Here is a 27,818-nt window from a genome sequence, read left to right as displayed (position 1 = left end):
GACCCCTGTCCTTGAGACAAATCACTCCAAACAATGAAGGATTCTCTCTAAAAACCAAATTAGACTGCCTGGCAGTGTACTGCTTAGGTTGTCACTGCTGTGAGCCACACTTGCTATCTCCTCTGCCAATACCAGGGTGCTCTGAAGCAGTCAATGTCACCTGCCTGGCTTCTGTGAGATATGCTTTCATCAGTTTATGCTGCTGACAGTGTCAGGTCCAAATCTCTGAGGTCACAGGCCCACAAGATAAGCAGGCTTCTCTATCTGTGGCTTGTGCTGCTGTTGTACACTCTGTACACTCTTGATCATTACTTTGAAATAACTATTCTTTAAACTATGGTTCTGAAAAGAAAAAAAATCACAACTCACAAGACAGGTACCACTCTGGCAATCTATTACTTGGGAAGGTAAAAAGGCAGGCTTTCATTTTTAAGCTTTCCTAAAAGGAATGTTTACTGAATACAAATCAAGTGAAATGTCTCTTGGCAGAATATTTAATTGCAGCATAATACTTGAGCTTTAGACTGTTTCCGCACATGGCACTGCACACTAAATAATGATGAATGGCTTCCCATTGAACACGACTAATTCATGGTCAGCAGAGATCTCATGACCTTGAATTCACCTCAGTTAAAAGGGATATAAAGTAAAATATCAGAGACTTTTTTTTCTGTACAGGTTTATGTGGTGAATTTGCCCAATTAGAGAATAAATGTTTTGTTTCTATTTCAACAGCTTTTGGTAATATTTAAAGGTGTCATTCAGTTTATCAAAGATTACCCTTTACTTACGTCCTGCATTGAATCTCTTTCAATGTTGCATCTCTAACAACCCTCTCCATTGGTGTTTTAGGCAAAACATTACATTGGTCTGGCAATTAAAAATGACAACCTTGTGTACATTTATAATCTGGGGGGCCAAGACGTGGAGATACCTCTGGATGCCAAGCCAGTCAGCACCTGGCCTTCCTACTTCAGCATCATCAAAATTGAGAGGTAAAGTGATAACATGTATTTCCCCAAAATCAAACAGTTAATAGGAGAAAAGGGAGAATATCAATAGGAGAAATCAAACAGAAAAGGCTGTGTCAGAACTGCCCATCAGGACTTTTCAGTGCCTGGTTCTAGTCCTGCTGAAATAAATGGAAATTCTGCCTGCTTTTGTAGAGCCAAGACCCAAGTGGCCACAGGGAAGAAGGGATAGTGTCTGTGGTCCCTCCCTTTTTTTACCTCCTGATTACTAGTCTTCTCTAAGTAAATAAAACCCTTCCTGGAGTTGGAGGCTTGTTTATTCTTTTATAAGTCTGGCCAACATGAAATTCTCTTCTCCTACAATTCTTTTCTGCAGGATTGGAAGACATGGAAAAATGTTTTTAACTGTGCCCAGTCTTAGCAGCCCAACTGAAGAAAAATTCATCAAAAAGGGAGAGGTTCTTGGTCCCGGCACCCTTCTTAATTTGGAACCTGAAAATGCTGTTTTCTATGTTGGTGGAGTGCCTCCAGGCTTCAAGGTTGGTCAGATACATATTCTCTATCCAAAATTAAATAGTGCAAACTAATCTTGCTGGACTTCCATTTAAACACGGAAATGGTAGATAAAGTTTTTGTTTAGTCATTTATCATCTTAGGACTCCCATCTTTTAGCCATGGTGAAGAAGTTTTATTTAACATATTTTGTCATACAGGTAAGGTGATCAGGTTTCTGTGAGCTGTGGTTCAGGTTTCCTGAAAAGTGCTAAAAGGAAAGCTTGCTAGCTGTTAAATAGCATGCATAAACAAAGGCCTATTAGTCCAAGTTAACTTGCAGGCTACCAGTATTTTTCAATGCTAATGAAATTGGTACTTAGGATCTCTCTTTTACAACTGTCACAAAAATGAAAAGTAATGTATTGTTAATAGATCTTGTGAGAAACTAATAATACAGTCATTTGTCTGGATTTAAATTATCACTGGTTTAAATGCAGATTTATAACAGCATGAAAAGTTGCATGTGCAAAATATGTCTGAATGCCTGTGTGAGACAGCAGCTTCAGTCCAGCTCCTAATAGTCAGCATGAATTAGCACCTCACTTACCTGCTTCTATGAACATACCAGTTCCTTTTTTGGGATTTAAAAATACTGTGAATTGTCTTAGCTGTGAAGATTGAATGGCTGAATAAAAACACACCTAGAGAGCCTTAAGAGAATCCTAAATTCCTTAAGCAAACTGCAGCAAGTGCTAAAAAGATCCAAATACTGATTCTCAAGCAGAGGGTTCAAACAAAGAAAGAGTAACTCAATACACTTATGGATTTCTGAGCTTGGCATTGTTATGACTACTAGATATATGCCATGGCAGGAATTTTGGGTTGCTGAGCCCTGTGTGCAAAGTGCCTGGGAACAGGACTGAAGACTGAATAAGAGTTTCATACACACATGCACATACAAAAAGTCATCCAGCAAATGAACCCTCCAGGTCTGTTCCAGAGCAGAGGAAAAAGAAAGGAGAGTGAAGGAAAGTGGACATAGGAAGAAACGGATTCGTGGTATATTTGATAGGCATATGGGTCCCTTCCCCGTCAGAAAAGGACACCTCACATTTTTATTTATTAACATAGAGTCCAATTTGTTAAAAGCTTCTTGCTTCCCTTTACATACTTTGCAATTATGATATGCACCACTTAACCACTAGAACTCCCATGCTTAACACAATTTCAAAGAATAGAAGAAACAAAGGAAAAAAAGGAAACATGATCATTTACCAAATGAATCTGTGCTGCAGATAAGAATGCAATTTTCTTTTACAGCTACTTATATTCTGTATTGCTGTATTACCTTTACTATTGTATCATACGAAAATGGAAATAATGAGAAGATGAAGAAAAGCTACTCACAGTGATCAAACGCGGAAGTACAAGAGGCATTATTATTATCACACCTGTTCCACAAGGCAAAATATTTTAATATAAAAAGAATAGTCTTAGTCTGTTAGCTTTATTCCTTTGTATTTTTCCCCTCACCAGTGTGGCTGTTTAAATTCCATTTGCAGTGACCTTTGTTAAAAGAAGTTTGTACCTCCTGCTAGCTGTTCGAAATAATGCCTACTGAGGATTACCCACTGGCACAGATTTTGAATCCCAGTCTCCTGGGTTTAAAGAGCTCTCTCATTTCTCTCTCTATAATTATGGTATGGAGTTATTTTTCTGGCTGTGAAGGGTATCTATGCATTAGATATGAAATATCTACTGAGTTATTCAAATACATTGAGTAAGCCCTGTTATTAGTCAAATCTTAGCCTTTTTCCCTGTTTCCAAGCATGCTCCCATCAAAACTACAAGAGAAGTTTTTGTTTGCAGTTGCCTTACCTGGCCAAATTCTCTCACTGTGAGACCATTTATGTGCTCCCTTGTTACTTTCAGCCCAAAGGCCATATCCTAGTAAGGACTGTGAAGACTATTCACAGCAGTATCAACCTTTTCTTTTGAAAATACAAATTGCACAGGGACAAAACTGATGCCAGGCACAAATGCTCTCACAACACCCAACTAAAGAGTGCCACCTTTCTCCTTTTAACTCTTCCTCGTCCTCTGCACAGCTCCCTCCCAGCCTAAACCTCCCTGGCTTCATCGGCTGCCTGGAGCTGGCCACCCTGAACGATGATGTGATCAGCCTGTACAACTTCAAGCGCGTCTATAACATCGACACCACCACATCGCCACCTTGTGCCAGGTAGGGGACAGTCCCAGCATCACTGCCGCTCCCTTGCTACAAGGGCCGGGCCGGAGGGCTCATTCCTGCTCCAGATCAGGAAAGTGAAGGTGGGACTGAGGTGTCCCACAAGGAACCTGGTCGCTCTTAGAACGTAATTGCACAGACAAGTTTAATTTTTAGGTAGATAGATATAGATAGATAGATAGATATAGATTAGATATATATATATATATAGATATAGATATATAGATATATAGATATATAGATATATAGATATATAGATATATAGATATATAGATATATAGATATATAGATATATAGATATATATATAGATATAGATATAGATATATATAGATATATATAGATATAGATATAGATATAGATATAGATATAGATATAGATATAGATACATAGATATAGATGTAGGTATATATATAGATGTAGATGTAGATATACATATAGAGATAGATAGATAGATAGATAGATAGATAGATAGATAGATAGATAGATAGATAGATAGATAGATATAAATATATTTATGTATGGAGGTTGGGCTCCTTATGAGTCCCTTTTTGCATTAGACATTCTATGATTTTTACTGCTGTCTCCACCAGCTGCCTCACAATCTTGTTCATGCCTTCATAAAGGAAACTGCCACATTAGCTGGGGCTTGTTCCAGGCTCCCTCCTTGCCCCACTGCTTAGGACAGGGATGCTCCTGACTCAAATCACGTTGCTGCAAGTGGTACATACAGCCACAGCCAGTCATGTCTTGTGGGCCTGATAACATTGAGTGTAGTCCCACTCCCAGCTAGGAAAGCTTATACAGAACTTTCTTTCTGCCACATAAAGCCACAGCAGATATTCCTTAGAAAAGGAATTAGCAAACTTAGAAATTAGCAAACTGGGAAATGGAGTTCCTGAAGTAGAAGTGAACATCAACTGTAGCATTAATTTAGCACAGACACAGCAGGCATTTTGGTCACACAGCAGCCAGCAACAGTGGAACCTCTCCCTGGAAAAAACAGGAGAGTAATTTGCAGCATGCACTGGGAAAAAAATTCAGCAAGCATTGGGAGAGAAAAAATGAGCTTTCCATACCATTCCCACAGGAAACACTAGTTGCTGCTCTCCAGAACAGAGCATACCAGAGTCTGTGCTTAACTAAAGTTCTTGGAGAATTCAAACAGATGTCTGCACAAACTGGGAAAGTTCTTAGTAGAAATATCTGTGTATCCTTATAAAGGCCTATCATTTTACAAGAATGAGCAAAGAGTTTTCCTGTGCTCTACTTTTAGCATAGGTTAAAAGCATGATGGAATGATGAAAGAGCTAGATGCACCTTCAAAGCTATACATTATTTCTCAGGAAAAACTTCCCAGTAAAATTTGAAAGGAAGTCATCAGTCTCACCATTGCCAGGCAGAAGCAGAAGTTCAGAATAATTATTTCAATAAAGTATGTAAAGGCATTTAAGTTCCCCCAAATTAAAATGGGTACATGCCAACTAATCCTTCTCTGCTTGTTTTTCTGTAGAGATAAGTTGGCTTTCACTCAGAGCCGGGCTGTGAGCTATTTCTTTGATGGCTCTGGCTATGCCTTGGCCAGAAACATTGAGAGAAGGGGGAAGTTCAGCCAGGTGACTCGCTTTGACATCGAAGTTCGAACACCTACAGACAGTGGATTGATCCTGCTGATGATTAATGGGGTGAGTACCAAGTCCTGCTGGTACCCTTTATCCATTAGCACCAGTACCTAAAATATCTTGGAAAATCCAAAATGTTTACGTCCTCACATTTAACTTCTGGGAAGAGGAAATACTTTGTATTTGGCTGGTGCATGAATATATTAGGAGGGAACTGGAACTTGCTCTGCAAAGCCTCAGGAAGTCGAGGCCCTGAGCTGGACTCTGCTTTTATCCAGAGACAGTCAGGACTTCAAACTGGTCCTATCCTTGTGATGATACTTTGAGAGGGACTCCAGTTAAGCCCAACTGTTGCATCATTATTTAAATGTGAATGCTTAATCAAAGCTATAGGAAATTTCTGTGAAGTAACTCCCAAAAAGCAGCCACTCTGTGGTAGCTGCCACTTTATAACTGTGCCTCAGGGTATACTAGATAAAATATTTAAGTTACTGAAAATAGAAAGCAGTCCAAATAAAAAGGCTCAATCCAAATGTCAGGAGCATTTCTGACAGTGTGAGAGTGATGCAATATCTATAAGACATGAAAATATCCCCTGAAGACAAGTGTGGATTTTTTTTTTTTTTTTTTTTTTTTTTGGTCTTTTGGAATTTCCACATCAAGCTCACGAGTTCTGCATGGATTACAACACAGACAGACACTTGTATAGACACCTACATATAATACTACTTTAAGCATTTAGAAGAAAAAAAAAATCCACTCTTATTAGAAGAGCTATTCTCCAGTATTTGCCTTTAGAGTAACTTCCAGAGGAGGGCTGTGGGAAGTAATTTGCAGCATAGCATGCTACCACTAACCTTCATTCTTAGGAGGTTTTGACTAAGCAGCTGCTGTTAAATGTTTAAGGGTCTTTATTGCAGAGCACTTCTTTTTCTTCCAAGCAAAAGCACCTAGGGGTTTCTTGGAGATGTATGCACTTTGTGTTTGTCAGTGGAAACTGCAATCAAGTTGGATATCAGCTGTGGGAGACCATGCCTGCTCACAAGCACTTTTATAAAGTCTGTGCAAGCTGGTCCATTATTCAATTCTTCAAAGACAGCTCATGAATATTCTGAATGAAATCCTTGTTTCATTTTCAAGTTTATGCTGTTCAGAACAAACCCAAGCTGCAGTTTCATTTAAAATTCCTAGATTGAAACCTACTCTTACTTCTTGAAGTATGACTTCTGAAGGTGGGCTCATTTCTGTGGAAGACAGCAGTTCTTGGCCTGTAGCAGTGTTTTGAGAATTACTGTTCCCATGCTTCCATTAGGCATGAACACTAGGAGAGAAGACAAAACATTAACATTGAAAGCTTTAGTCCAGATGCACATTTGCTGTAAACTTTTCTTTCTGTTTCTTTATGTTCAGTTTTAGAACAAGACTAATTCTAGGGTGCAGATCTTCATTTCAAGCACTGCCTAAAGATATTCTAAAGTACAGCTCCTGTTTATAAAATTAAGGTTACCCAGCCACAGAACAGAAACCAAATCATAAAGTAGGAACAGTCAGGAATTCTAGGAACCAAATACATAGTAAATACACTCTAGCTATTGCTATCATTTCAGTAAATACATCAGTGCTGATCAGGGCTGTGAAAAGACAAAATCCTGAGTGATTGCAAACATTGTGATAGAAGCTGCTAATGCAGATACAGCCATTTTAGTACAACACTGCTTTTACCAGTATAATATCTTTCATTTAGGGCATGTGGTATTATTTTAACAGTGAATAGGTGTGTTTACATCAGCAATACCTTACTGGTAAAGAATAGTGACATCACTGTGCTGCCAAATACTATTTCTATTAGGAAACAGTTCACCAAGCCTTCCAGAAAGTGATACTTATAAAGCAATTACGTGTGCCTGTGCATATATATACATATATTATAAATGTAAAAATACAGAAACTGCGTTACAATTTTGCAAATAAAAATTTATTTCCCAGCCTGCTTTTCCCATGTCAGTCTCACAACGCTGTTTATTAACTTTGTTTAACTGCTGCCCACCACACAGTCCTTTCCTGACTGCTGTTCTGTTTTGCACAGAGCATGTTCTTCAGCCTGGAGATGCACAATGGTTTCTTGCACCTCCGCTACGACTTTGGCTTCAGCAGCGGCCCCGTGCTCCTCGAGGACTCCACGAGGAAGGCTAGGATCAACGATGCTAAATTTCATGAGGTACACATCTGGTTACCATCACAGCCATTTGACCTGCCATCCCAGAAGCTCCAAGCAGAAATAATTGCTCCAGAACCCATGAAAAGCACAAAAGGATGAGGGTTTAGGTGGTGATACGGTAGAACAGGCAGAAGAGTAGAGTGCATGCACGTTCCACCAGTACCAAGCAGAGGAAAGGGAAGGCTGTCCCTGCCTCCTCATAAATCAGTGCTTGTAGACAGATTGTGGGTATTACCAGCCAAGGACAGGACCATTCACATGGGACAAAGTTTTATTAATTCCATATGAAATTATATCAAATATAAAACTTTCCTCAAGTAAAACCATGTCATGATGTTAACTTGACCACCTTAGTTGTTATTACAAGAATTATGGCATTTTCCATTTCATTTGAAAAGAGAGCTGGTTTGGTAGCAACCTTTTATATATGCACAGTATTTTAGGGACTTTGGCAGATGTAAAATATCTACTGGCATTTACTTTCAGGGAATTTGCTGTAAGCCAATGTAACTGTGACAGTAGTAAATCCTCCCAGTAATGTGTTGCTTCTCCTGCCTTTTACTTGATCTCAATTCAAAGTCTGATTTGTGACCAAAACTACAGCTATAGATCTGCTCATGTTTAGGCAGAGAACAATTAAGCTTTTTATTCTTTGACAATGAAATATTTTTTTTTTAAAAGAATGCCCTAACTTTTGGATAAATCAAGAAAGCATTCTGAAGTTTACAGAGCTTATCTGTTCGCCACAGTGCAGAATTTGATATGAGTACTTTCATTTTCTTTTTTGTTAATTGAAATATCTAGAGGATTCAGTCACCATAAAAATAGTGACATCAAAACAAACTTCCTACTAGTAATTATTGTCAGCTTCTCCCAATTTACAAACAAATTCTCTGTTAAATGTGAGGAACTTTTCAAACAGAAGGTATAAAGATGCAATTAATTCTGCAAGATCAACATAACAGCTTACAAAAGGTGATACTTTTAAGCACATGCTTTTCTTTTCAGATTTCTATTATATATCACAATTCCAAGAAGATGATCTTGGTAGTAGACAGAAGACATATAAAAAGTGTGGACAATGAAAGAACAGCAATGCCATTCACAGATATTTACATTGGAGGAGCACCTGCTGAGATCTTGCACTCCAGGTTGGTTTATAAATGGGATTCAATCAGTATTTTCAATTAGTCACCATATGTAAATTAAGTTGTATGGCCTGTCCTTAAGGGGTAACAATAAAACAATTTCTTTGGCATTGACCTTATATAAGACAATCCTTCAGACTCTCTTCTAAGTGTCTAAGTGTAGGAGCTCTTAAGTACTGAAGACTAGGTTTAATCCAGCACAGTTAAATTCTACTCAAAACTTACTCAAGTTTTAGTAAGGGTAACAGAAACAGTTGTGTTCTTAAAACAAAAAGGCATTTTCGAAGAACATATTAACATATAAAATTAGTATTTCTCCTTGCTCTGCAAAAAGTGACCAAGACCCTCTACCAATCACATTTTCAAATCTAAAGATGATCTTTTTCCCACTAAGCATTTCAGTCCTGATTCACCTCAGGTTCTCTTTGGATTGAAGTCAGCTGGCTCTGTGGAGGCGTGGGAAGAAAAGAAAAGGTCTCATTTTCCCATTGTGCCATTTGACAGAAGCACAGTTTAGTCTCAGTAGACTGTGTAACTCTCATTTCCTGCCCTAGGAATCTGCCAGGCCCCAGGGTCATGCTCTGAGAGCAGACTGGCCTCTTGGAGAAAAGTATTCTCTTCTGATAAGCAGTATTCATTCCCAGGGTCAGAGAGCAAGGCCAGAATTTTCAGAAGGGCTCCAGCTGCTGTTTCAAGTGTCACAAGTGTCACAACTGCTAATAGGAATTCCCTCCATGTTAAAAAAAAAAAAGAAAAAAAAAGCCCAAAAAATTAAAAAAAAAAAAATGCAGGACTTAGTGGTAAATCTCATGAAAATGTATTCTTTGTTTTGTTGTCAGACGAAACTCTTGATCTGAAAAATAACATCTGAGATACAAAATACTTAATCTTTAATCTTTTAAGATAGTGACAGACTTCATGTAAGAAAAATTATGCCTTTCAATCCCGTGTAATTATTTGAACATGCAAGTAAAGTGGTGGGCAAGGGAGAAACATTATAACTTACCTGTCCTTTCAAATAGTTCTTTATAAAGGTCTTTCATAAGGGGCTATTAAGAAAGCTAGTGAAGTGGAGACAGAAAAGGCTGCAGTGGATTAGAAAGCAGAAAGAAAATAGGACATAGTAGTAATTTTTCAATTTTCTCATATAAAAATTCTACAGCACATGCTCACAGGATCTCTCTCAGGGTTGGTATTAAATACATTAATGATCTAGAAAGAAAGTACAGAAGCATGGTGAAAATTACTTTCATTAATCAAGCCTAAAGAACAGTGGAAAAGCCCAGAAGGACCAAGAAATCAAGGCAATTGAGCAGCTCAATGGCAGATGAGACTTGTTCACAAATATAGGATAAAAGATGAATCACATGAATTATGCCTGCAGTTTTCCAAGCAGATTGTGTTATTCTGAAAAACACCTGGAAGGTACTGTCAAAGCAGGAAAAATAACATCTCAACTAACAAGCTGTATCAGAAAAAAAAAAAAAAAAAAGACCACAGGCATTAAAAAATATTATCAATTATAATGTTAAAAAATATATACAGAAATTATTTAAGCAGAGCTGCAACTTTGTCTCTGATATTGTACTCAGCTTTCATTCTCTTGACAAGAGTAGACAGCAAAAAGTATGGGCCAAATATGATGGCATCTTTCTGTTTATATCAGGAGCATAAGTTAGCATCCTAATGATGATGTACTACTCTCTCTATTGCTACTACTATCTATTACTGATATGATATTATGATTCCTCTTTGCAGACAGACTCACATTTAACTGGCTTTGCAGGGCAGCAGCAACATGAGGAAACTAGTTCTAGTCCTTCATTCTAGTCTAGTCTTCAGTTCTAGTCTAATATTCTTCTAAAGCAGCATAATTTTCACTCACTTCAAATGCACTTTTCTCTGTCAATTGCCTTTTTTCTCCAAATAAATAAATATGGAAGTACCACTATACGTTATTTGCTCCCACCTCAGTCACTGCATAAAGCAAAAAGCTAAGGGTAGGTAGGAGCAGTGGGAACTTAGTTCTTAACTGAGTTAATAAATCAACTCAGGGGTCTTTCTTAAAGTGAAAGCCTTTCTTCTACAGCCTGTTTCTAGAAATGTGGCAAATTTGTCACATGTAGCCAGCCTCATGGTCAATCAGAGTAAAGATTATCATGGCAAATTGATACCCCACACTTTGGTCCAAATCCCAGTAAGGATGACAGGAATCTTCCTATTGATTTTCCTTCCTGCTGATTTCACTGAGGAGCAAATTCAGCCCTTACAGCACTCCTTCTCCCACTGTATTTCAGGCATGTACATGTACATCTGCATGGCTTCACCTGATGGTCTGTTTTTGCCACTGCAAAAAAAAAATGGGCATTTCCAGATCTTGATTATTCTGCCATGTTCCCAATATCTGCCTTACAATGAGGTAACTCATAGACAAAGAGAGCAGGTAGCAGAGGTCAGCAGTATCATGTCACATGAGGTGAAGAGGGTCCCACTGCTCAGGTACATCTTGCTTAAAGGACAGACTGTTTCCAGGCAGCCAGGTGGAAACTGGATTTCACATCCACTCCTTCAGTGTATTTGTTCTCTTGTTATCTCCTGCACTGGAACACACAGTAGACCCCATGTAAGTTCCTTGCCCTTGTCCTTGTCACAGACTCACTGTGATTTTACCCAAATTACTTCATACACCTTGAAAACTGTGAGGATAAATTCAATTATAATCAACCTGTGTTATAACATTTAAAATAATGTAAACCCACATATCAGCAAGAAAAACTTACTCTTACTTCCCTGACCTCTGTTGGTATTTTTCTTAAGAAATACAGACCCATTTACTTGTAAAGGCAAGAATGGAGTTTGCTAGTAAAAGGAAGACAGGAAAGCTAAATCAGAACTTCCCGTCAAAGCTAAAAAATTGAGACTAAAATGCATTTCTTTTTGCTTTAAGTAGTTATAAATACATAATATTTACTATAATTGGTGCATCTTGACTTTTGCAAAACATAGAATGTGGTTCATTAGTTGTCTTACATAAAGTTACAAGAATTGGGTACTAGTGAGGCAAATGACTGAAGTTCTTCCAGGCCTTTTAGAACATCTTGGCAACAAAATTCTAACTGCATCTTGTTTGGCTTTGTTGTCCTGCAGCATTAGTTCACATCTGGCAGGAAGCATCGGCTTTAAAGGCTGCATGAAGGGTTTCCAGTTCCAAAAGAAGGATTTCAACTTGCTGGAAGAACCAGGAACCCTGGGAATCAGCTATGGGTGCCCAGAGGATTCACTGGTAAGAATAACACCATTTGTGACATAGCATAGCAAATTTTGACTCTGGATGTAGCTGGGAGCTTGAGTTTTACTCCAAACAATGGAAAGACAGTCTTCCACCAAGAAAATGACCATGTACTCATTGACTGGCAGAGGTGGGGGGTTTGTGTGCATCTGTTAAGCCTGCTGACATAATAACCAATTTTCACTCTGAACTATAGCACAAGGCATTTCATTTAAAATTCTTCTCATATGTGAAATTGCAGTGTGAACACTCAATCTGAAATAAATTATGTACTGTATTCTGAATGGAAATATTCCAATGCAATCCATTTTTTCTTAAAGCTACGAGATAAATCACCCTTATATGCATCCTAATACAGATGTGTGAAATGGAAAAGACAGCAAAATATTCACCCTTCAAATGAGTTCTCCCTTTAGGCCTGATCAGCTTTTCCTCTGTGACACACAGCACCAGCATTAGCTCTGAGAAAATTGCCATTTAGCTTCTAGTCCCTTCTATCATTCATCACTTGTCCATTACAATGCAAGGCTGGCAAATCCAGACAGTGTTTGGGGTCTCCATCCTGTGCCCATGCCTATCAAAAGGCACACTGCAAACCTGTGAAGAGGAAGGATTGCTTGTAGAACTTGTCACACAACCTCACCCTCTCTCAACACAGAAACCATCTGCAATTTGTCCTCCCTTGGACCTAGTTTTGTTCATGAGACTCAGTGTTATAGACCACCACGTCCAACACCCTCCACCCTACCCCAGTACTCAGCACAGCACACAAAATAATACATCAGCTGTTGGAACTGTGACTCAGTGCCACACAGCTCAGACAGGGATCTGAGCCCCTCTGCTTCTGCTGTTCATGCTCTTTAACATCAGCAGATTAAGGATGGGGCCAAGGTCCCAGGAAGCTGGGAATAATTTGACTTAGTCTAAAGTTGCTACACTTTCTCAAGATTTTCCCATGATGTGAGCTAAAGTCTATATAAATTAGGGTAAGATATGCAGGAAAAATTGATTTTTAGAACTGAACTGGCTGCAACTGTTAAAAAAATTGCCTCATTCTTTGTATTATTGGAATGTTTTCTGAGCTGTACTTGTAATTTTGTTCTATTTAATACACAGATGTCCCGCAATGCATATTTCAATGGCGAGAGCTTTATTGCATCAAGCCAAAAAGTGTCCCTCTTTAATGAGTTCGAAGGAGGCTTTAATTTCCGGACACTGCAGCCCAGTGGGCTCTTGTTTTACTATTCTGAAGGAGTAAGTATCTGGTTTTTTACTGTTTATTTTACCTTTTCATCTTTCCCAGGAGAATACCAGGGGAATAATACAATTTCTGACTTTATGGTTTAATGACAGGGAAAGCAGTCTGAAGTATAGAAGCATTCACTGGTGACCTCATTTTTACAGTTTGCATTTGATCTACAGATGAAAACTAGTAATGCTTCAACAAAATTTTGATGCTGAGAGGTGGATCATATGCCTAGAATTAACATGCATCCATTCATGCACGTGTAAGTCCTTAGTGCAGAAATGCACAGAGCATCTTGCTGTGCTCAGCAGCACTGCAATCCCTATTTGGACCTGCAGGTGCTACCAAAGTACAAATAATATTAAGGACTTGACATTTGCCATGCAGACAATCACCTAGGAGCAACATTTGCTTGAATTATAGTGGCACAGCTTTTTGAGCATTGCTGAGCTGACAGAAATCAGTCAGAGAGTTGCTTGTATTCCCAGATGGCACTCAGACCTCCTTGTGTGACTGAGGAAAGCTGCACTTGAGAATGGCTCCTTGCAGAAGCCAGGGTGCTCCAAATACCCCCTCAGAAGTGTGACACGGGCTTGCACCCACAAAATGTTGTGTGAGACAAAGCCATCCCAAGATCCTGCAGGCTCAGACTGACATCTGCAGCGAGCGTGAGCTCAGATGACAGAACATTTGCAACCACCCCCAAGTGTCTGCTGTGCTGTGCTTGCAGAATATCATCAGCAGTGCAGCAGGGAAGGCTGTGTGACACCGATAACCACTTCTAAACTTCCACGTGCTGCAGCCTGGAGTATTACCTTAAATTGAAATCAGGAACCGTGTCAGCTCCCCGCATCGTTTGCATAAATGAGACCTCGCACACCACTTCGGGTTTTTAACTCAACAGCTCCAATCCTATGAGGAGCCAAGCGCCCTACTTAACAAACAGAAGTTCAGCTATTTAGCTCTTGGCAGAATGAGACAGAATGATTCCTACCAGTGCACAGTGGCAGTGCTTGCTCTGATGGAACTGAGAGTATTCCTGCTGGTGGCACAGTGATCCCTTATGCCTGACCCAGATAGCAAATCTTATCTCTGAGATAATTTTGAGTGATTGAACGGGTCCTATCAGAGGGAATTAGAAGAAGGGGAAAAGTCTTGGTCTTATGACAGCAGTAACAGCTGCTCAATAAAATACCAGGCTACCAGAAACACAAATTACATGTAAACATTCGTGCTACATGGAAGGAGCTCATGCGACAGGTACATGATACATAATCAGCAGCAGAATTCCCAGAATTCAGGCTTTAAAAATGGCAAGAGTATAAATTCTAATTATACCATCCCTTGATTTGCTTCTCAGAGTATATCTTTTTGCAAATTAAGAACAAATGTGGAAAAACAGCCAGAAGAAAAATAAATACAATAGGAAAATTCACAGAACCGTTAATTTTTCTGTGTAATACTTGCTTATGAAGATGCTTTTGTCTGTATTTCAGTCAGATGTATTATCCATCTCTATGGAGAGAGGTGCTGTGGTTTTAAATGCAAGCGGAACCAAAATTCAGTCACCAGACCGAAATTACAATGATGGAAAAACCCATTTCATCATTACTTCTGTCACCCCAGAAAGGTAAAGCTGTCCAGCATCTTTTATTCCCTACCTTCAGAACACAAATATTTCTTGTAAACATTTGTTTGTGCTTGTAAAGCACATTATTATTTTACACACACTTTTAAAATGACATTTGAGTGGGGCTTTTTAAAGTGACTGATTTTTAAATGTGATTGAAAACTGACCAGCTTGGACCTAAACTCAAGACGACGGGAATTTTTATTAAAATTAAAACAGCTTTTTGGAAAGCTTAGTCCTTTTTTGTTGTCAGGTAAGAAAAGAGTTTAATAACATTTAAGGCTAGCATGAGATTAATTTTTTAACAGGATTGATTCTTCTAATTTGTTAAAACAATTCCCAGTTTACCCCAAAGTAATTGAGGCATCTTCACATAAAGCATTCATCTGGGATTCACACTGTGAAACATGTTAAAAATATTTTTAGCACTGGCAGCCACAAATGCGACTAAATACAGCAGTAGGGAATAAGTCTCTCTCTGTGCTCCTTGAAAGACTTAGAAGCTTTGGTTTATTTGTGTTTTACTATCATTTAAATTTTTTCAGAAGGTCACATACTCAAATCAACTTTAAGAATCTTCCAAGGCATTCTTACTCTCCTAATGAAATGAAGGTTTGTACCTATGACTTCTGACATTCAAGAACCACAGTTTGAAAAGCTGAAGGTGTGAAAAGGTGCCTTGGAATAACCTTGGGGATTGTCATGTTTCTCTCAGTTTGCAAAACAAAATCATTGTCTGATGCTTTAGTATGCTCAGTTTATTATTAAAGCCAGAGAATCATTCCTGCCTTCTGCAACGATTAGTGGGTTGCAAAATCAAGTTAGGTAAAAAGTACTGTCTTATCTCAAACACCAGTGCACTGTGATGAAAGAGAAGGAAAAAGGGAGAGGGGCATAAGCAATTAGCATGTGCTTGGATCCCATTTTACCCAAATGATGGCTCCATCCCTTCATCAGCAATCTCCTAGTTTATCTCTCTTCACTGTACAATTTTGGACTTCACAATTAACTGCAGGGCAATAATAAATCCATGGGCCTCTGTACTGACTTTTGTCAATGCACTGCTACTTGTTGCACAGCTGAAAGCAAAAGGTCCTCTCATGCCTTTGAGCACTGAGTGATATATGCACTGAGCGGAGCGTTTTGGGTCCATGCACTGTGCTGTCTGACCACTGGCACTGATGTTTCCAAAGCCAGCCTGCAAAAGGGATGCTTTGCCTTTGCAGGTACGAGCTGACTGTTGATGACAAGAAACAGAACAAGAAGAACCCAGTAAAGGACAGAGCAGGGAAAAGCTCAGACAGCATCAATAAGTTTTATTTTGGTGGCTCTCCGCTCAGAACACAGCAAGCCAACTTCACTGGCTGCATAAGCAACGCCTACTTCACTAGGTGAGTAACATCCTCCCAAACACATTAACAGGCAGTCACTGCCCTGCCTGACAGCTTGAATAGCAGCTCATGTGAAGTGATTTATTGCCACAATAAAAATTCCTGTCTCATTTTGTGAGGCTAGACAGCATGTGTGAATAAGATTCTTACCTTATTTGCCATGGAATTTGTTGGCACAGATCTGCTCGGTTAAAATATTGTCAAGGTGGGAATAACTTGATGAAATAAGATTCCAGTACTGCACCTGCTAATGCTGCTGGTGCAATGAATAATTTGCATAGCTGTAATTTACATTTATATTATGCAGCTTTCAGGTCTGCCTTTGAAACAAAATTATATCAAGGCATTTCACAGAAGCTGGGGAAGTTAGGACTTTGGTCATGCAAAAATGGTCAGAATGTGTTGATCTTAATTGCTTTATGAAATGTTCTTATACAGATTTTTAAAGTTGAATTTGATGCTTCAGACTAACATTCTCTGTTTATGCCAGCATGTAAACAGGCATATGTAGTATAGGCTGTCCTCTTTATCCATACATTGACTGATCAATCTGTACTTTTATCCATGATCCAAGAATTAATATAATTTAAACTAGAAATGTACAGTTCTGAGATGTTTATACAGACAATTTTAATACTTGGAAAAAAGAAAAAAAAAAAAAAAAAAGCTGTTCTTGTCATCTCCTCTTTGAAACACAGGTTGGATCAAGAGGTTGAAGTGGAAGATTTCCAGAAGTACTCTGAGAAAGTTCAGGCATCTTTGTATGGATGCCCTGTTGAATCTCCTCCAGTTGCTCTTCTCCATAAGAAAGGAAAAAACTCATCAAAAGCCAAAGGAAATCGTAATAAAAAGGTCTGATACAAATTGCTGCAGGACCACTTTAGAGTTTTCCAAAATTCTCCAAATTATGGATCTCAAATGCACTTAGACAATGTCACATATATGAAGGAAAGGATCCTGTTCCTTTATACACTCCATGCAAATTATTGTCCTGACACAATCTGTCTGGCCTACACTTGCATCATTCTCTTTTGCTAGAACTCTAAAAGAAAATACCTAACTTCTTCAAAACAGTACTTCAGAAACAAGCCTTTTTGAATTCTTCTGTACTCTGAAGGCAAAAAGCTTGTTTCTGTTCTCATCTACTTCTGTATGGTTCTCTACAGGCTATAATTAGCACACATTAATATAAATGGGGGAAAAAACCTTCCTCCAGCATGCAGAATTTTTAGTCCAAGTATATCCTCTTATGCCTATAACATAGCTGATATCACCAAAAGCAGAAAGAAAAATATTTAATTAGGAAAACGGCAAAAAAATTGTAATTATGTTAGCTACATAAGTATTTTGTTTATCCCTTGTTCTGTCCTAAATCAGGATTGATAGTAGATCTGTTCAAGGAAAATTTGACTTGGAAACAATCTTGGTATTTATGTAGGGAAACAATATATTGCTAGTTCATAAATAAATGATACTGTTATTTTATTATGTCCAATCTTAGCTAAAAATTCTGGTTCTTTTTCTATGAAGGTGGGAAGAGATAAAGACAAGATTTCACAGCCTTCATCCGGCCTCAAAAAACTGTATCAAGTGAACATGCAAAGAGAGCCTCAGTGCCACCTGCCCATGAACCCCAAGGCAACTGAACACGCCTATCAATTTGGAGGAACAGCAAACAGCCGGCAAGAATTTGATCACATACCAAAGGATTTCAGTCAAAGGTAAAGTGGCTTTAGAAATAAAAACTAAATATGCTGGGGAGGAGAAGTATTCATTTCAAATTTTTTTTTAAAGGGACACATTTCTGCTGTTATCCTGGCTTTTTTCCTCTATATCTTAGGCTAAATTTTGTGTAGAGCATGTTGTTAGGTTATATTAAGAGGTGCTTCAGTTGAGTAAGAGCAAAACATAAAATGTGCTTCCAGTTACAACCCTCCTGTGTCATCTGCATTGCATATTAACAAAATGTGTCTCTTTGACCATTTGTGTGAAGCTTTTGAGGATGTTAGCTCTATACAAGCAATGCACAATAATCAGTCTCTTTACACAAGAAGTAAAGCAGAAAGGAAGCAATAACATGCTGAGTGGACCTTGTCAGTAGTTAAATAGATAGGAATCTTCAGAGTGCAGTAAGACATAAAGCTATGAAAACCTTGTCCAATTCAAGCCATAATGGAAATCTAAGTAATAATGAGTTCAGATACTGCTGACATTTAATATTCATGCTCCCACAGAACGTGTCATGCAATATTCAAAATGCAACAAGGATTTTGGTTTAATGCTTTCCATTAAAGACTATAAATTCAACAACACATCACTTCCTGGAAGCATACCAGACCACTAACTCAGAAAAAAGAGTGTTCTTTCCTGATTTAAATTTAAAAATAATTATGTTAATTTTAATTCAATAGGGTGTTGCTTAGGCCAGTTGTGATGGTACCCACATGAAGGAAAACCCATACTCTAGTATCATCATCCCACCTTCATTCCTACAACACATATTTATTTTCCAAATGTTATTAAAGCTTCATTCTTGTAACGTTCATTTTGAAAAAACAATTATTTGTGTCATTTTAAAACAACTGATATTGGCAAGGGACTGAGTGTCTGTGGAATGTACACACACATGCCATTGGGAACTTACAGATCTTTGAGACAATATGAAGAATGGAAACTAGCTTAGACCTGACATCAGAAGAAAGAGGAATCAGTTCTGGCACTGTCCTACACCAATACAGCTTTGCCATGTTTTAGACCTAAGCAATAACAGCAATCACTTAAGAAATTTTCACTGTGACAATATCAAACCAACAATGGTAAAATTTCCCATGGACTTCGCAAGGAATTACAAGGAAAGGGAAGCTTCAATCAAGTCTTGAATAACATTAAACATCAGGCCTCCATGCCATCACACTTAAAAATTCCCCCACATTGCTGTTTGACATGAAAGGAAAATGTAGTGTCTGATTTTGGTGGTCTGCACTGAACTTATTCACTCCAGAGATTTTAATTTTTGAAAACAAGTTCCTTGCCAGGCAGTTTCTTCTCCAACTTTGACTTCTGCTCAAAAAACCATCACAGAATGTTTCTCAGAAACATCACTTCCATAATGATGAGTATTTCTTTGGATGAAAGGAAAATCTCAGTCTTCCTCTGCCTGCTTGATTTAAATCAAATGTATCTGCTTTAATGTTAATATTGTGTTTTTATGTGCCAGAGCTCAATTCTCTATCAGTCTGAAAACTCACTCATCCCATGGAATGATTCTCTACATTTCGGACCAAAAAGAGACCAACTTCATGGCTCTTTTCGTTGCTCATGGCCGACTCATTTTTATGTTTAATGCTGGTCACCAGAAGATAAGGATTAAGAGCCAAGAGAAATACAATGATGGTCTGTGGCACAATGTAAGTAAAAGAAAGCAATCATTATGATGTTAAGTCTGCAGTAAAGACACTGCCCATGTGACAGCTCAGGGAGTTTTCATTCATGTATTCATAAACACACCTATATGTTGAGAAACTTCCATCAATATTTTTAGATCTTCCACACAGCATTTTATTAAGTCATTAACAAGGGACAGGAAAGTGAGTCAGTTATAAAAATTCAGCAATTCCCAACACTAACAGCTGAACAGAAATGAAGGAAACAAGCAGAGCAGTAAGGCAATTAAGAGTTAAATGAGGTATGAAAGAAAGGACCAGAATAATTTTGTTCAGCAAATGTCTTTGAAGTGCCTAAGAAATGAGTACAGCTGTCTTAGGCTACTTCAGTAGTCTATGAAAATAAAAAGACAATTTTAGGAGTCAAGGTGAATTTCCCTCTGTGGGTATCTCTCTCTCTCCTCATTAACTACAGAGGAAGTCTACAGTAACTAAACTACTGGCTAGGGCATTTAAGTGTTTAAAGCAGGCTGGATGAATCCATACCATAAAACTAACGACGACTGGGAAAATGTTAACAGTAATAGGTAGATCAGTAGACTTCATGGCACCTTAACTACCTCTGTCTTGTACACCAAAATGTATGAAAGGCAGCAGCTTTACTATCTAGCCTTCATATGAATGTGAAAAAAGAGAGTTGTCCAGCAAAGAATACTGGCAGTTGGCAAAACAGGCTTGTAAAGTATCACTCACACACTTTTCTTCTCAAATATCTCATCTTCTTCCACTGCACAGCAGTGATCTCCTAACAGATGAAAGTAATCTTCCACATTTTTTTCTTCCCTTCCTAGGTGATATTTATTAGAGACAAGAATATTGGGCGCTTGATAATTGATGGTCTCCGAGTACTAGAAGAACCTTTTGATGGGAATGTGAACACTTGGCAAGTCACTGAACCACTCTATATTGGAGGTGTAGCTCCTGGGAAGGCTGTAAAAAACATCCAGGTAAAGCAGACCTCTATGTACAGACCCTATACTTCCATGTAGAGGTAATACAATAGCTGGCTGTAGGGGTAGCTCAGACAAAAGCTCTTTAAGATCTTGACCCTCATCCTGCTGAGGAGCAGGCAGATCAGTTCATGTGTGGAGCAAAGGTTCCACAGGGCTGGGCTGGTGCTGGCTGGGTCCATGAGGAACAGAAAAGTCCTAGTGACATCCAAAATTTGACGAGACAAGTAACAAGTAACAATTAGGCAAGATCAATTTCACCCTGAAGTCTGATACAGAATGAGTTTTGGAGACATTTTGATGTTCTCCTAGTACCTCTGTTTTAAGACAATACCTGGAGGTCAGGATCCTGTTCTACAGCTTGGTACTGAAGTATACAGAACAGAGTGTTAAACCTAAAATGAACATATCTCTTTCAAGATAATCTTTAATGTTATGTGCCTAACAAGACTGAGAAATAAACTACTCTGAAAAATTAGACCCCTGTCTTGCCTTGAGGCTATGAGGTATATGTACAGCACTGCCTTGCCCTAGTTGTGCTTTGCTTCTCACAGTTCAGTAAGGACTGTTGGAGAAAAACACAAACTGGAATTGCCTTGAAGTCATCAAAAAGACATGAGAGGCTGTGAGAATCATTTTTCCTGCTTCCCTTCTCCGGAAATTGTTTTTTAGTTCAAAACTGATGTGCCAGACAATCACAGCCTTAGAGCTTATAAACAAGTAAAAATAAGGACAGAGGAATCTATTCCCTTCCACAATCAGTTTATTTACTAATCAAGCTTTTTTTACCCCTCAGATTAACTCTGTCTACAGCTTTAGTGGTTGTCTCAGCAACTTACAGCTCAATGGAAGATCCCTTACTTCAGCTTCACAGACATTTAGTGTAACACCTTGCTTTGAAGGCCCATCAGAAGCAGGAACATACTTTTCATCAGAAGGAGGATATGTCGTCCTTGGTAATCTACTCCTAAACTAATGTATCCCAAGATAAGACTGTAGGATTCACTGTGCTTCAGAATGGCATTTCTCACTAAAGGGTGTGGTAATTTCTGAGGCTGTGAGCTGTAAGGATTATCAGAAACAGATCACTATTGTGATAAGCAAGCTACCACTATTGTGGTAGGCAAGAGCAAGTACACCATCAATAAGGGATGACAATAAGGTCGTCCCTTATTTTTTTTAATTAATAAAACAACATGAAATTAAAAAATCCTGCAGAAAGGCTTTCTGCATGTTTTGATACAGAGCAGCATGACAGAACACATATTTTCTGTCATTTAGTCCTGTTGTGTTCAGGAAGAGTTTTATGAGGGTGTTTTGGTCACATAGGCTCTGATCTGAAAAAGAAAGGAAACTGCACAAACCTATTCACTGGCAGCACCAAGAAGAATCAGGCAAGTGTTTCTAATTTGCTCCCTGGCCTGTCATCAGCTTGAAGAAGGGAGTTTCTTCTACTGAATCATCAAAGCTCAAGGGAACTCCCACTCACTCAATAATGACTGCTGAGTGTCTAGGAAATTGCACAATAAGAAACTGCCAAAAAATACAGATCATTAACTTTCTGCTGTCCATTTCATTGCTAAGAAATATTTAAAAAAAAAATTCATTTTTTAAATAATGAGAAAAGTAAATAAACCTTTATTAGTACTCCAAGCAAACACAATCAAAGCAAAAGTTGAAATGGGTCATTGACAGCACACCATGCTATCTCATACTTCAATAGTTTTTGGGGCAAATAAAATCCACCCTGAGTTTGATGTTCTATTTTGACTTTGAATAAATGTCAAATTTCATCACTAACTCAGTACAAAAATAATGTTATTCTTTTTCCTTCACAGATGAATCCTTCAGTTTAGGCCTGAAATTTGAGGTTGTTTTTGAAATACGTCCCCGAAGCAGCTCAGGAATCCTACTGCATGGCCACAGTGTGAATGGAGAGTACCTGAATATGCACATGAGAAATGGACAGGTATAAAGAAGGTCACATCTCCTCCACTGCCTTGTCTGATTGCTCTTCCACCTACTTGGGCTTTGCTACATGCAGATTTTGTCTTACAAATTTGCCATTAACTGATTCTTATTCTCCCCTAAATATAATAACAGCTTAGATTAGGTAAGCCAAATATCTATTTTAAAATACTAAAAATAACACCTTGAGACAAGATCAGATCACTTTAATGACACAGACATAAATATTCTGTTACCAGCTGAAGAGGCAAAAGCACTAATTCTTTGGCACTGCTCTTTCACCCACACATTAAAAATGTATCACATTTAGTAAGGTAACAATGAAGAAATTTTTATTTCTTAAAAGATAAGTCTGAGCTACACTCAGTCTCTTCTTTCTTTATCAGATATATGTGTGATAGAAAGAGTGATAGAAAGAAAAGTTCTGATTGTCTGTTGGCCTGGTTTCTACAGGCTCTGGATTTCAAATGAAGGAGATAGGTTTGAAATTAACTCACAAGATAGTTGCTGCTATTGCTATTTTTTTTATTGTATTAATTGATAAAATCTGAATCTCTTCATGCTACACACTACACATATAGAGTAATAAACTTCAGTCTTAAGTCAACAACACAAGCAAAGATTTAGAGCATAGGAGATTTTGGCAGTTTTCTGGTCTTTCCTGCATAGGAGAAACTCAGAGCAGTCAAGACACTAAGCAGTGTGGATATTCTTCAATCACTGCAATACACCTGCCAATCAAAGTGGAAGGGTATTTAAGTGAGGCTGGCTGTACCTCAGTCAGAAATGCAACACCTCAGGAAACACTCTCACCTCTTCTGCAAGAGCAGGCACCTACAGCAGAGTGACTCATCCTAAAGCAGGTGTCTAATTAGGAGACTAAATGAGGTGAATAAATTCTCTGTTATTCAGAGAATTTATTTTTCTATGTTGGTTATAGAGAGAACAGGTGCTTCATTTAGGCACCTAACTTTTGACAGCTGATAGGTAAGATTAAGCCCATTCTTACCCCTGTATCTAGTCCTTGGTGAAGTAACAGAGAAATTCTTAAGTACATTGTGCAGATGTGTATCATGCCACACTTAAAAGCTGAGTCTGTCCAGAACTGGTCCAGTATAGCACTTCTTGTGCAAAGTTCTAATCAGAGTTCTGCATGTCCAGTAACTTGTCTGGTTTTCCCATCTGTACAAATTGATCTAACAAAAGGTGCTGCTTCCCTCACTGCTTCAAACCTCACTTCCTATATAATGCATATGCAATTCAGAAACAAAATTCACCCTGGAAAAGCAGCTCTTCCCTGCTTGTTACTGCAGCAGTTCAGTACCTTCTTAGGAAGGATCTGTGTTTCTTTAGCATTAACTATCTGCTCTCTTTGAATGCATTACAAAAGACCTGTTTTGTGAAAACTTCTGCTGGACAAATAAGATCAGCAACCTTAAGTCATTTTTTAAATGTACACAGCTCTATCACTACAGCTTGTCTGGTATCACTGTCTCCTGTGATTCTTTATTTCCTTTAATCTATACATTTTGTCCAAGGGTGGATAAAATAGAACATGAGGATCATTTTTGTTGTGTTGGTTGGTGCCTTTCTGGGGGAAAAAAAAATCTTTTTGTTACAACTGTATCAAAACAGAGATCCTCTATAATTAAATGTAAGTTGTTTCCTTGCAAGAGACTATTTACAAGGGCATGTAGTGACAGGACAGGGAAGAATTGCTTCAAACTGGCAGTACATTTAAATTAGATATTAGGAGGAAATTCTTAACTGTGGGAGTGCTGAGGCATTGGAACAGGTTGCCCAGAAAAGCTGTGGATGCTCCATCCCACTAAATATTGAAGGCCAGTTTGGATGTGACTGAGTAACCTGATCTCATGAAAGGCATTCCTGTCCATGGCATGGGGGTTGGAACAAGATGATTCTTAAGGCTCCTTCCAATCCAAACCATTCTATGATTCTGAGATTTTCAGTCAATACAGTGTCAGCATAATCGGGGACATCTTCAACATTTGAAAAGCCTGAGTGGTTGGACTCAGAGTTTAGAGTTCTCTGACAATCACCAACAGGAATCTCATGTCCCACAACAGGGGCATGACACTGCTGCTGCAGGAACATTTCCATCCAAAAAGATATTAATCCATTAACTAAAGCAGAGGTGCAAAATTCAGAATTTTGTTCACTTTCTAGCTCTGCCAGAGACTTACTGGTGAGCTTGAACAAGTAACTTAAAAGTAATTCTTAATTTTGCTATTTTTCCTTTCTCATATCTTGTCTGTTTGTTTATACTTGGGTTTTTCATGACTGTTTTCCTTATTAAGTGGCTAGCAAGATGCCAAAAACATTATCTGATTATCCATACATTAACATTACATACAAAACATTATCCAAACAATAATTTACGACACAGGAAATTATACAGTATCAGTACTAGTAAATGAGCGAAATTAGCTCTTGTTTTCAAATCTTTTCTTGAACTCTTCCTTGAGATAAGGAATGTCTCAGAACTCTTGAATCTGAACAATTAAAAAAAAAACAAAAAACTAAATTTGGATTTTAAAGGTACTTTATTTTGAAGAATTTAATGAAGTCGTGTTTTCCTTTCTCTTGGATATTTGACATGTTTTGAGTGGAGAATACAACATTATTACACCAGAAAGTAAAGAGAGAAAAGGAGGGGGTTTACAGTGATGATTACATTATTTTCCCTCAGGTTACTGTGAAACTGAATAATGGAATCAGGGATTTTTCAACTTCAGTGACACTGAAACAGAGTCTCTGCGATGGCAGGTGGCATCGAATTGCAGGTGAGTGAAAGGTGATCATCCCCTAATTAAGGTAACAAAGCCCATCTCTTGCTCCCCAGATACCCATCTCCATGGGCTAGAGCACTGGCAGTGCACAACTGTTTTCAGTTCTTCTTTTTCACCTGCCAAGACCCAAGTTTGTGTGAAAGACACGGTCTTATTTATCCCTCAGACACAGAACTGTAGAGTTTCCTGGGAGGACAAGCACAGGCTCCTACAAAGAAGAAGAACAAAATAAGATGGAAGCTCCTTGTTCAAAGAACAGAAAGCAACCTAGCTGATATGCTGGCAACCTGTCCTAATTCACATACCAGATTATATTCTTCCCAATTAGAGATTAACTAAATTGATAGAATGCAGTAGGTACTGCTCTTAAAAGTTAAATAACAAGACAGATGTGGGGAACCTTTTGCTCACAATAGAGAGATGTCTACAGCTGGGATTGTGCCTCTGTGCCAAGCAGTCATCCTTCTTTCCTGGTTTTGAAAGGCAAAACGTACTTCTAAGCCCTGGGTACTTTGAACTGCCTCATCTTCCAGTTTATATGCTGATTTAGGATGTCCTCCACTATCACTGCAGAAGCAATCTGAGTCTGCACCCTTTCCACAAGAATTCTGGTTCCCTTCTGAAGGCAATCCAGGCGTACAAGCAAAGGAGAAGCCTCACCCCATTCTAATACATCCCTGGTTGGGAGTGATTGAGCAAACGGCTATTTTAAGCCACAAGACATTGTATGTTCATAACCTGGAGCCTAAACTCTGCCACCAGTGATCAAGAGTCCCACTCAAAAGCACCCTTGCTCCCACTGTATCTTCACCAGCCCTGCTCTGTGACAGAATCCACCCACAAATCGTCACTGATGGCTCACACCCAATCTAGCAAACACTAAATCAGCTACTCACACCAAACAGATAACTCCTGTCTGTCATACAAAACTCACGTGCTATTTCTTGCTGATCCCTGCTCCTTCTCCTTTCAGTTATTAGAGATGCAAATGTGGTGCAACTGGATGTAGACTCTGAAGTCAACCATGTGGTGGGGCCACTGAATCCAAAGGCAATTTACCACAGGGAGCCAGTGTTTATTGGAGGTGTACCAGGTATGTTTCTGGTACCTTTGTGGTACATTGTTCTTAGATTTCAACCCTGTTTCCACAGAAAGCATAAAGACTAAGTTTTCATCTCAAAAAAGAACAATATATGTGAACACCCTGGCAAAATTCAAAGGCTTGAGCTGCAAGGTCTCAAAGAAAAAGATGTGCTGCTTCATTGAAATTAAAACATTCACAGCTGCTGGAGGGTAAGGTATGGATTTATAAGAGAAGTCAGCCAACTACAAACAGAATTTATTTTTTTTTTATTTTACCTTCCCATGTGGCCTTACTGTTTTTCTAAGAAGTGATTTATTTATGGGATTGGAAACTTACTGTAACTGGAGTCCCAGGGTTTAGCTGCTGGTAGGCTTCTTTCCTCTTCTTCCAGCAATGACATCTTTGAACACAAGACAAAACATGGAGTTTCTTATAACGACTAGGGGTTTCTATTAGACAGATTTCTGCTCCTGTGTTTTTGTGACTCACAGACCATCTGTGTAGCACAGGCCAAGATTACTACATTTCCCTCCCTTATTCAACAGACAGAGCTACTCTGTTGGGGTTCATATACAAACTGTAATCAACATTACGTGATTCAATTTTTAAGTCAACTCCAGCACATTTCTCATTGAAAACATGCAGCATTATTTCTCTGAGCCTTGCATGTCAATCATTAACAGCTCTAACTACAAAATTCATTATAATGCTTATCTTGGATTAGTGGCTTGAGTGCATCGTGTTCACATGCATCCCACACTACCAGGAGGTAAAATGAGCCTAAAGGGAATAATAAAATCTATGCACAGATGCCTGCTCACTCTTTAAATCCAAACTGGAATTTTATTAGGACAAAACTCTTCCCAGAGAGGTAATATAAAGGGCTAATTGCAAATGCTGTTCTGCTTCATAATAGAGCCTTCTATTTCTACATTAATTATAGAATAGTAAAGCAATGCCATACATTGGCTCTATAATGCTATTATCAGCCTGGCACAGGAAACTCTTACACAGAACTTCAGAACAACAAACAAGATATAATACCAAATAATGCCATGCAGATCCAGCAAACTGGATGCAAACTAACAAATCAGACACAGATGACAATACAAGTGATGTTAAATTACAAAAACAGACACTGGGACTCATCTACTCTCTTACTTAAAGGAAAATGTACTTGTCACAAAATGTAAAATTGTGTCTCTATTGATAATATAGTACCAAGAGCTTTACATAACTGTAGATAACTAACCATGCTTTAATGGCCTCTAGGATGCTGGCAGTAGGCCAAATGCTTTAAAAGAAGA

At 38.5% G+C, this 27,818-nt stretch overlaps 1 protein-coding gene across 1 annotated transcript in view; it reads left to right on the top strand.

Moving 5' to 3' along the window:
- The window catches only part of LAMA4 (laminin subunit alpha 4), a 98,813-nt gene that overhangs the window by 68,174 nt on the left and 2,821 nt on the right, over nt 1–27,818 (top strand). The window contains exons 20-37 of the mRNA XM_056487228.1: nt 853–995; nt 1,348–1,510; nt 3,575–3,708; nt 5,226–5,397; nt 7,421–7,552; nt 8,561–8,703; nt 11,848–11,983; nt 13,106–13,243; nt 14,732–14,865; nt 16,092–16,256; nt 16,955–17,108; nt 17,787–17,977; nt 19,474–19,663; nt 20,491–20,646; nt 21,446–21,605; nt 22,488–22,618; nt 25,328–25,421; nt 26,401–26,520. Of these exons, the coding sequence (XP_056343203.1) occupies nt 853–995; nt 1,348–1,510; nt 3,575–3,708; nt 5,226–5,397; nt 7,421–7,552; nt 8,561–8,703; nt 11,848–11,983; nt 13,106–13,243; nt 14,732–14,865; nt 16,092–16,256; nt 16,955–17,108; nt 17,787–17,977; nt 19,474–19,663; nt 20,491–20,646; nt 21,446–21,605; nt 22,488–22,618; nt 25,328–25,421; nt 26,401–26,520 (2,656 nt within the window). The remainder of the gene's footprint in view (nt 1–852; nt 996–1,347; nt 1,511–3,574; nt 3,709–5,225; nt 5,398–7,420; nt 7,553–8,560; nt 8,704–11,847; nt 11,984–13,105; nt 13,244–14,731; nt 14,866–16,091; nt 16,257–16,954; nt 17,109–17,786; nt 17,978–19,473; nt 19,664–20,490; nt 20,647–21,445; nt 21,606–22,487; nt 22,619–25,327; nt 25,422–26,400; nt 26,521–27,818) is intronic.

This window comes from Oenanthe melanoleuca, chromosome 3, assembly GCF_029582105.1.
Source record: "Oenanthe melanoleuca isolate GR-GAL-2019-014 chromosome 3, OMel1.0, whole genome shotgun sequence".
NCBI lineage: Eukaryota > Metazoa > Chordata > Aves > Passeriformes > Muscicapidae > Oenanthe > Oenanthe melanoleuca.
The sequence above is the reverse complement of the archived record's forward strand: the minus strand, read 5'-3'. Positions and strand labels throughout refer to the sequence as shown.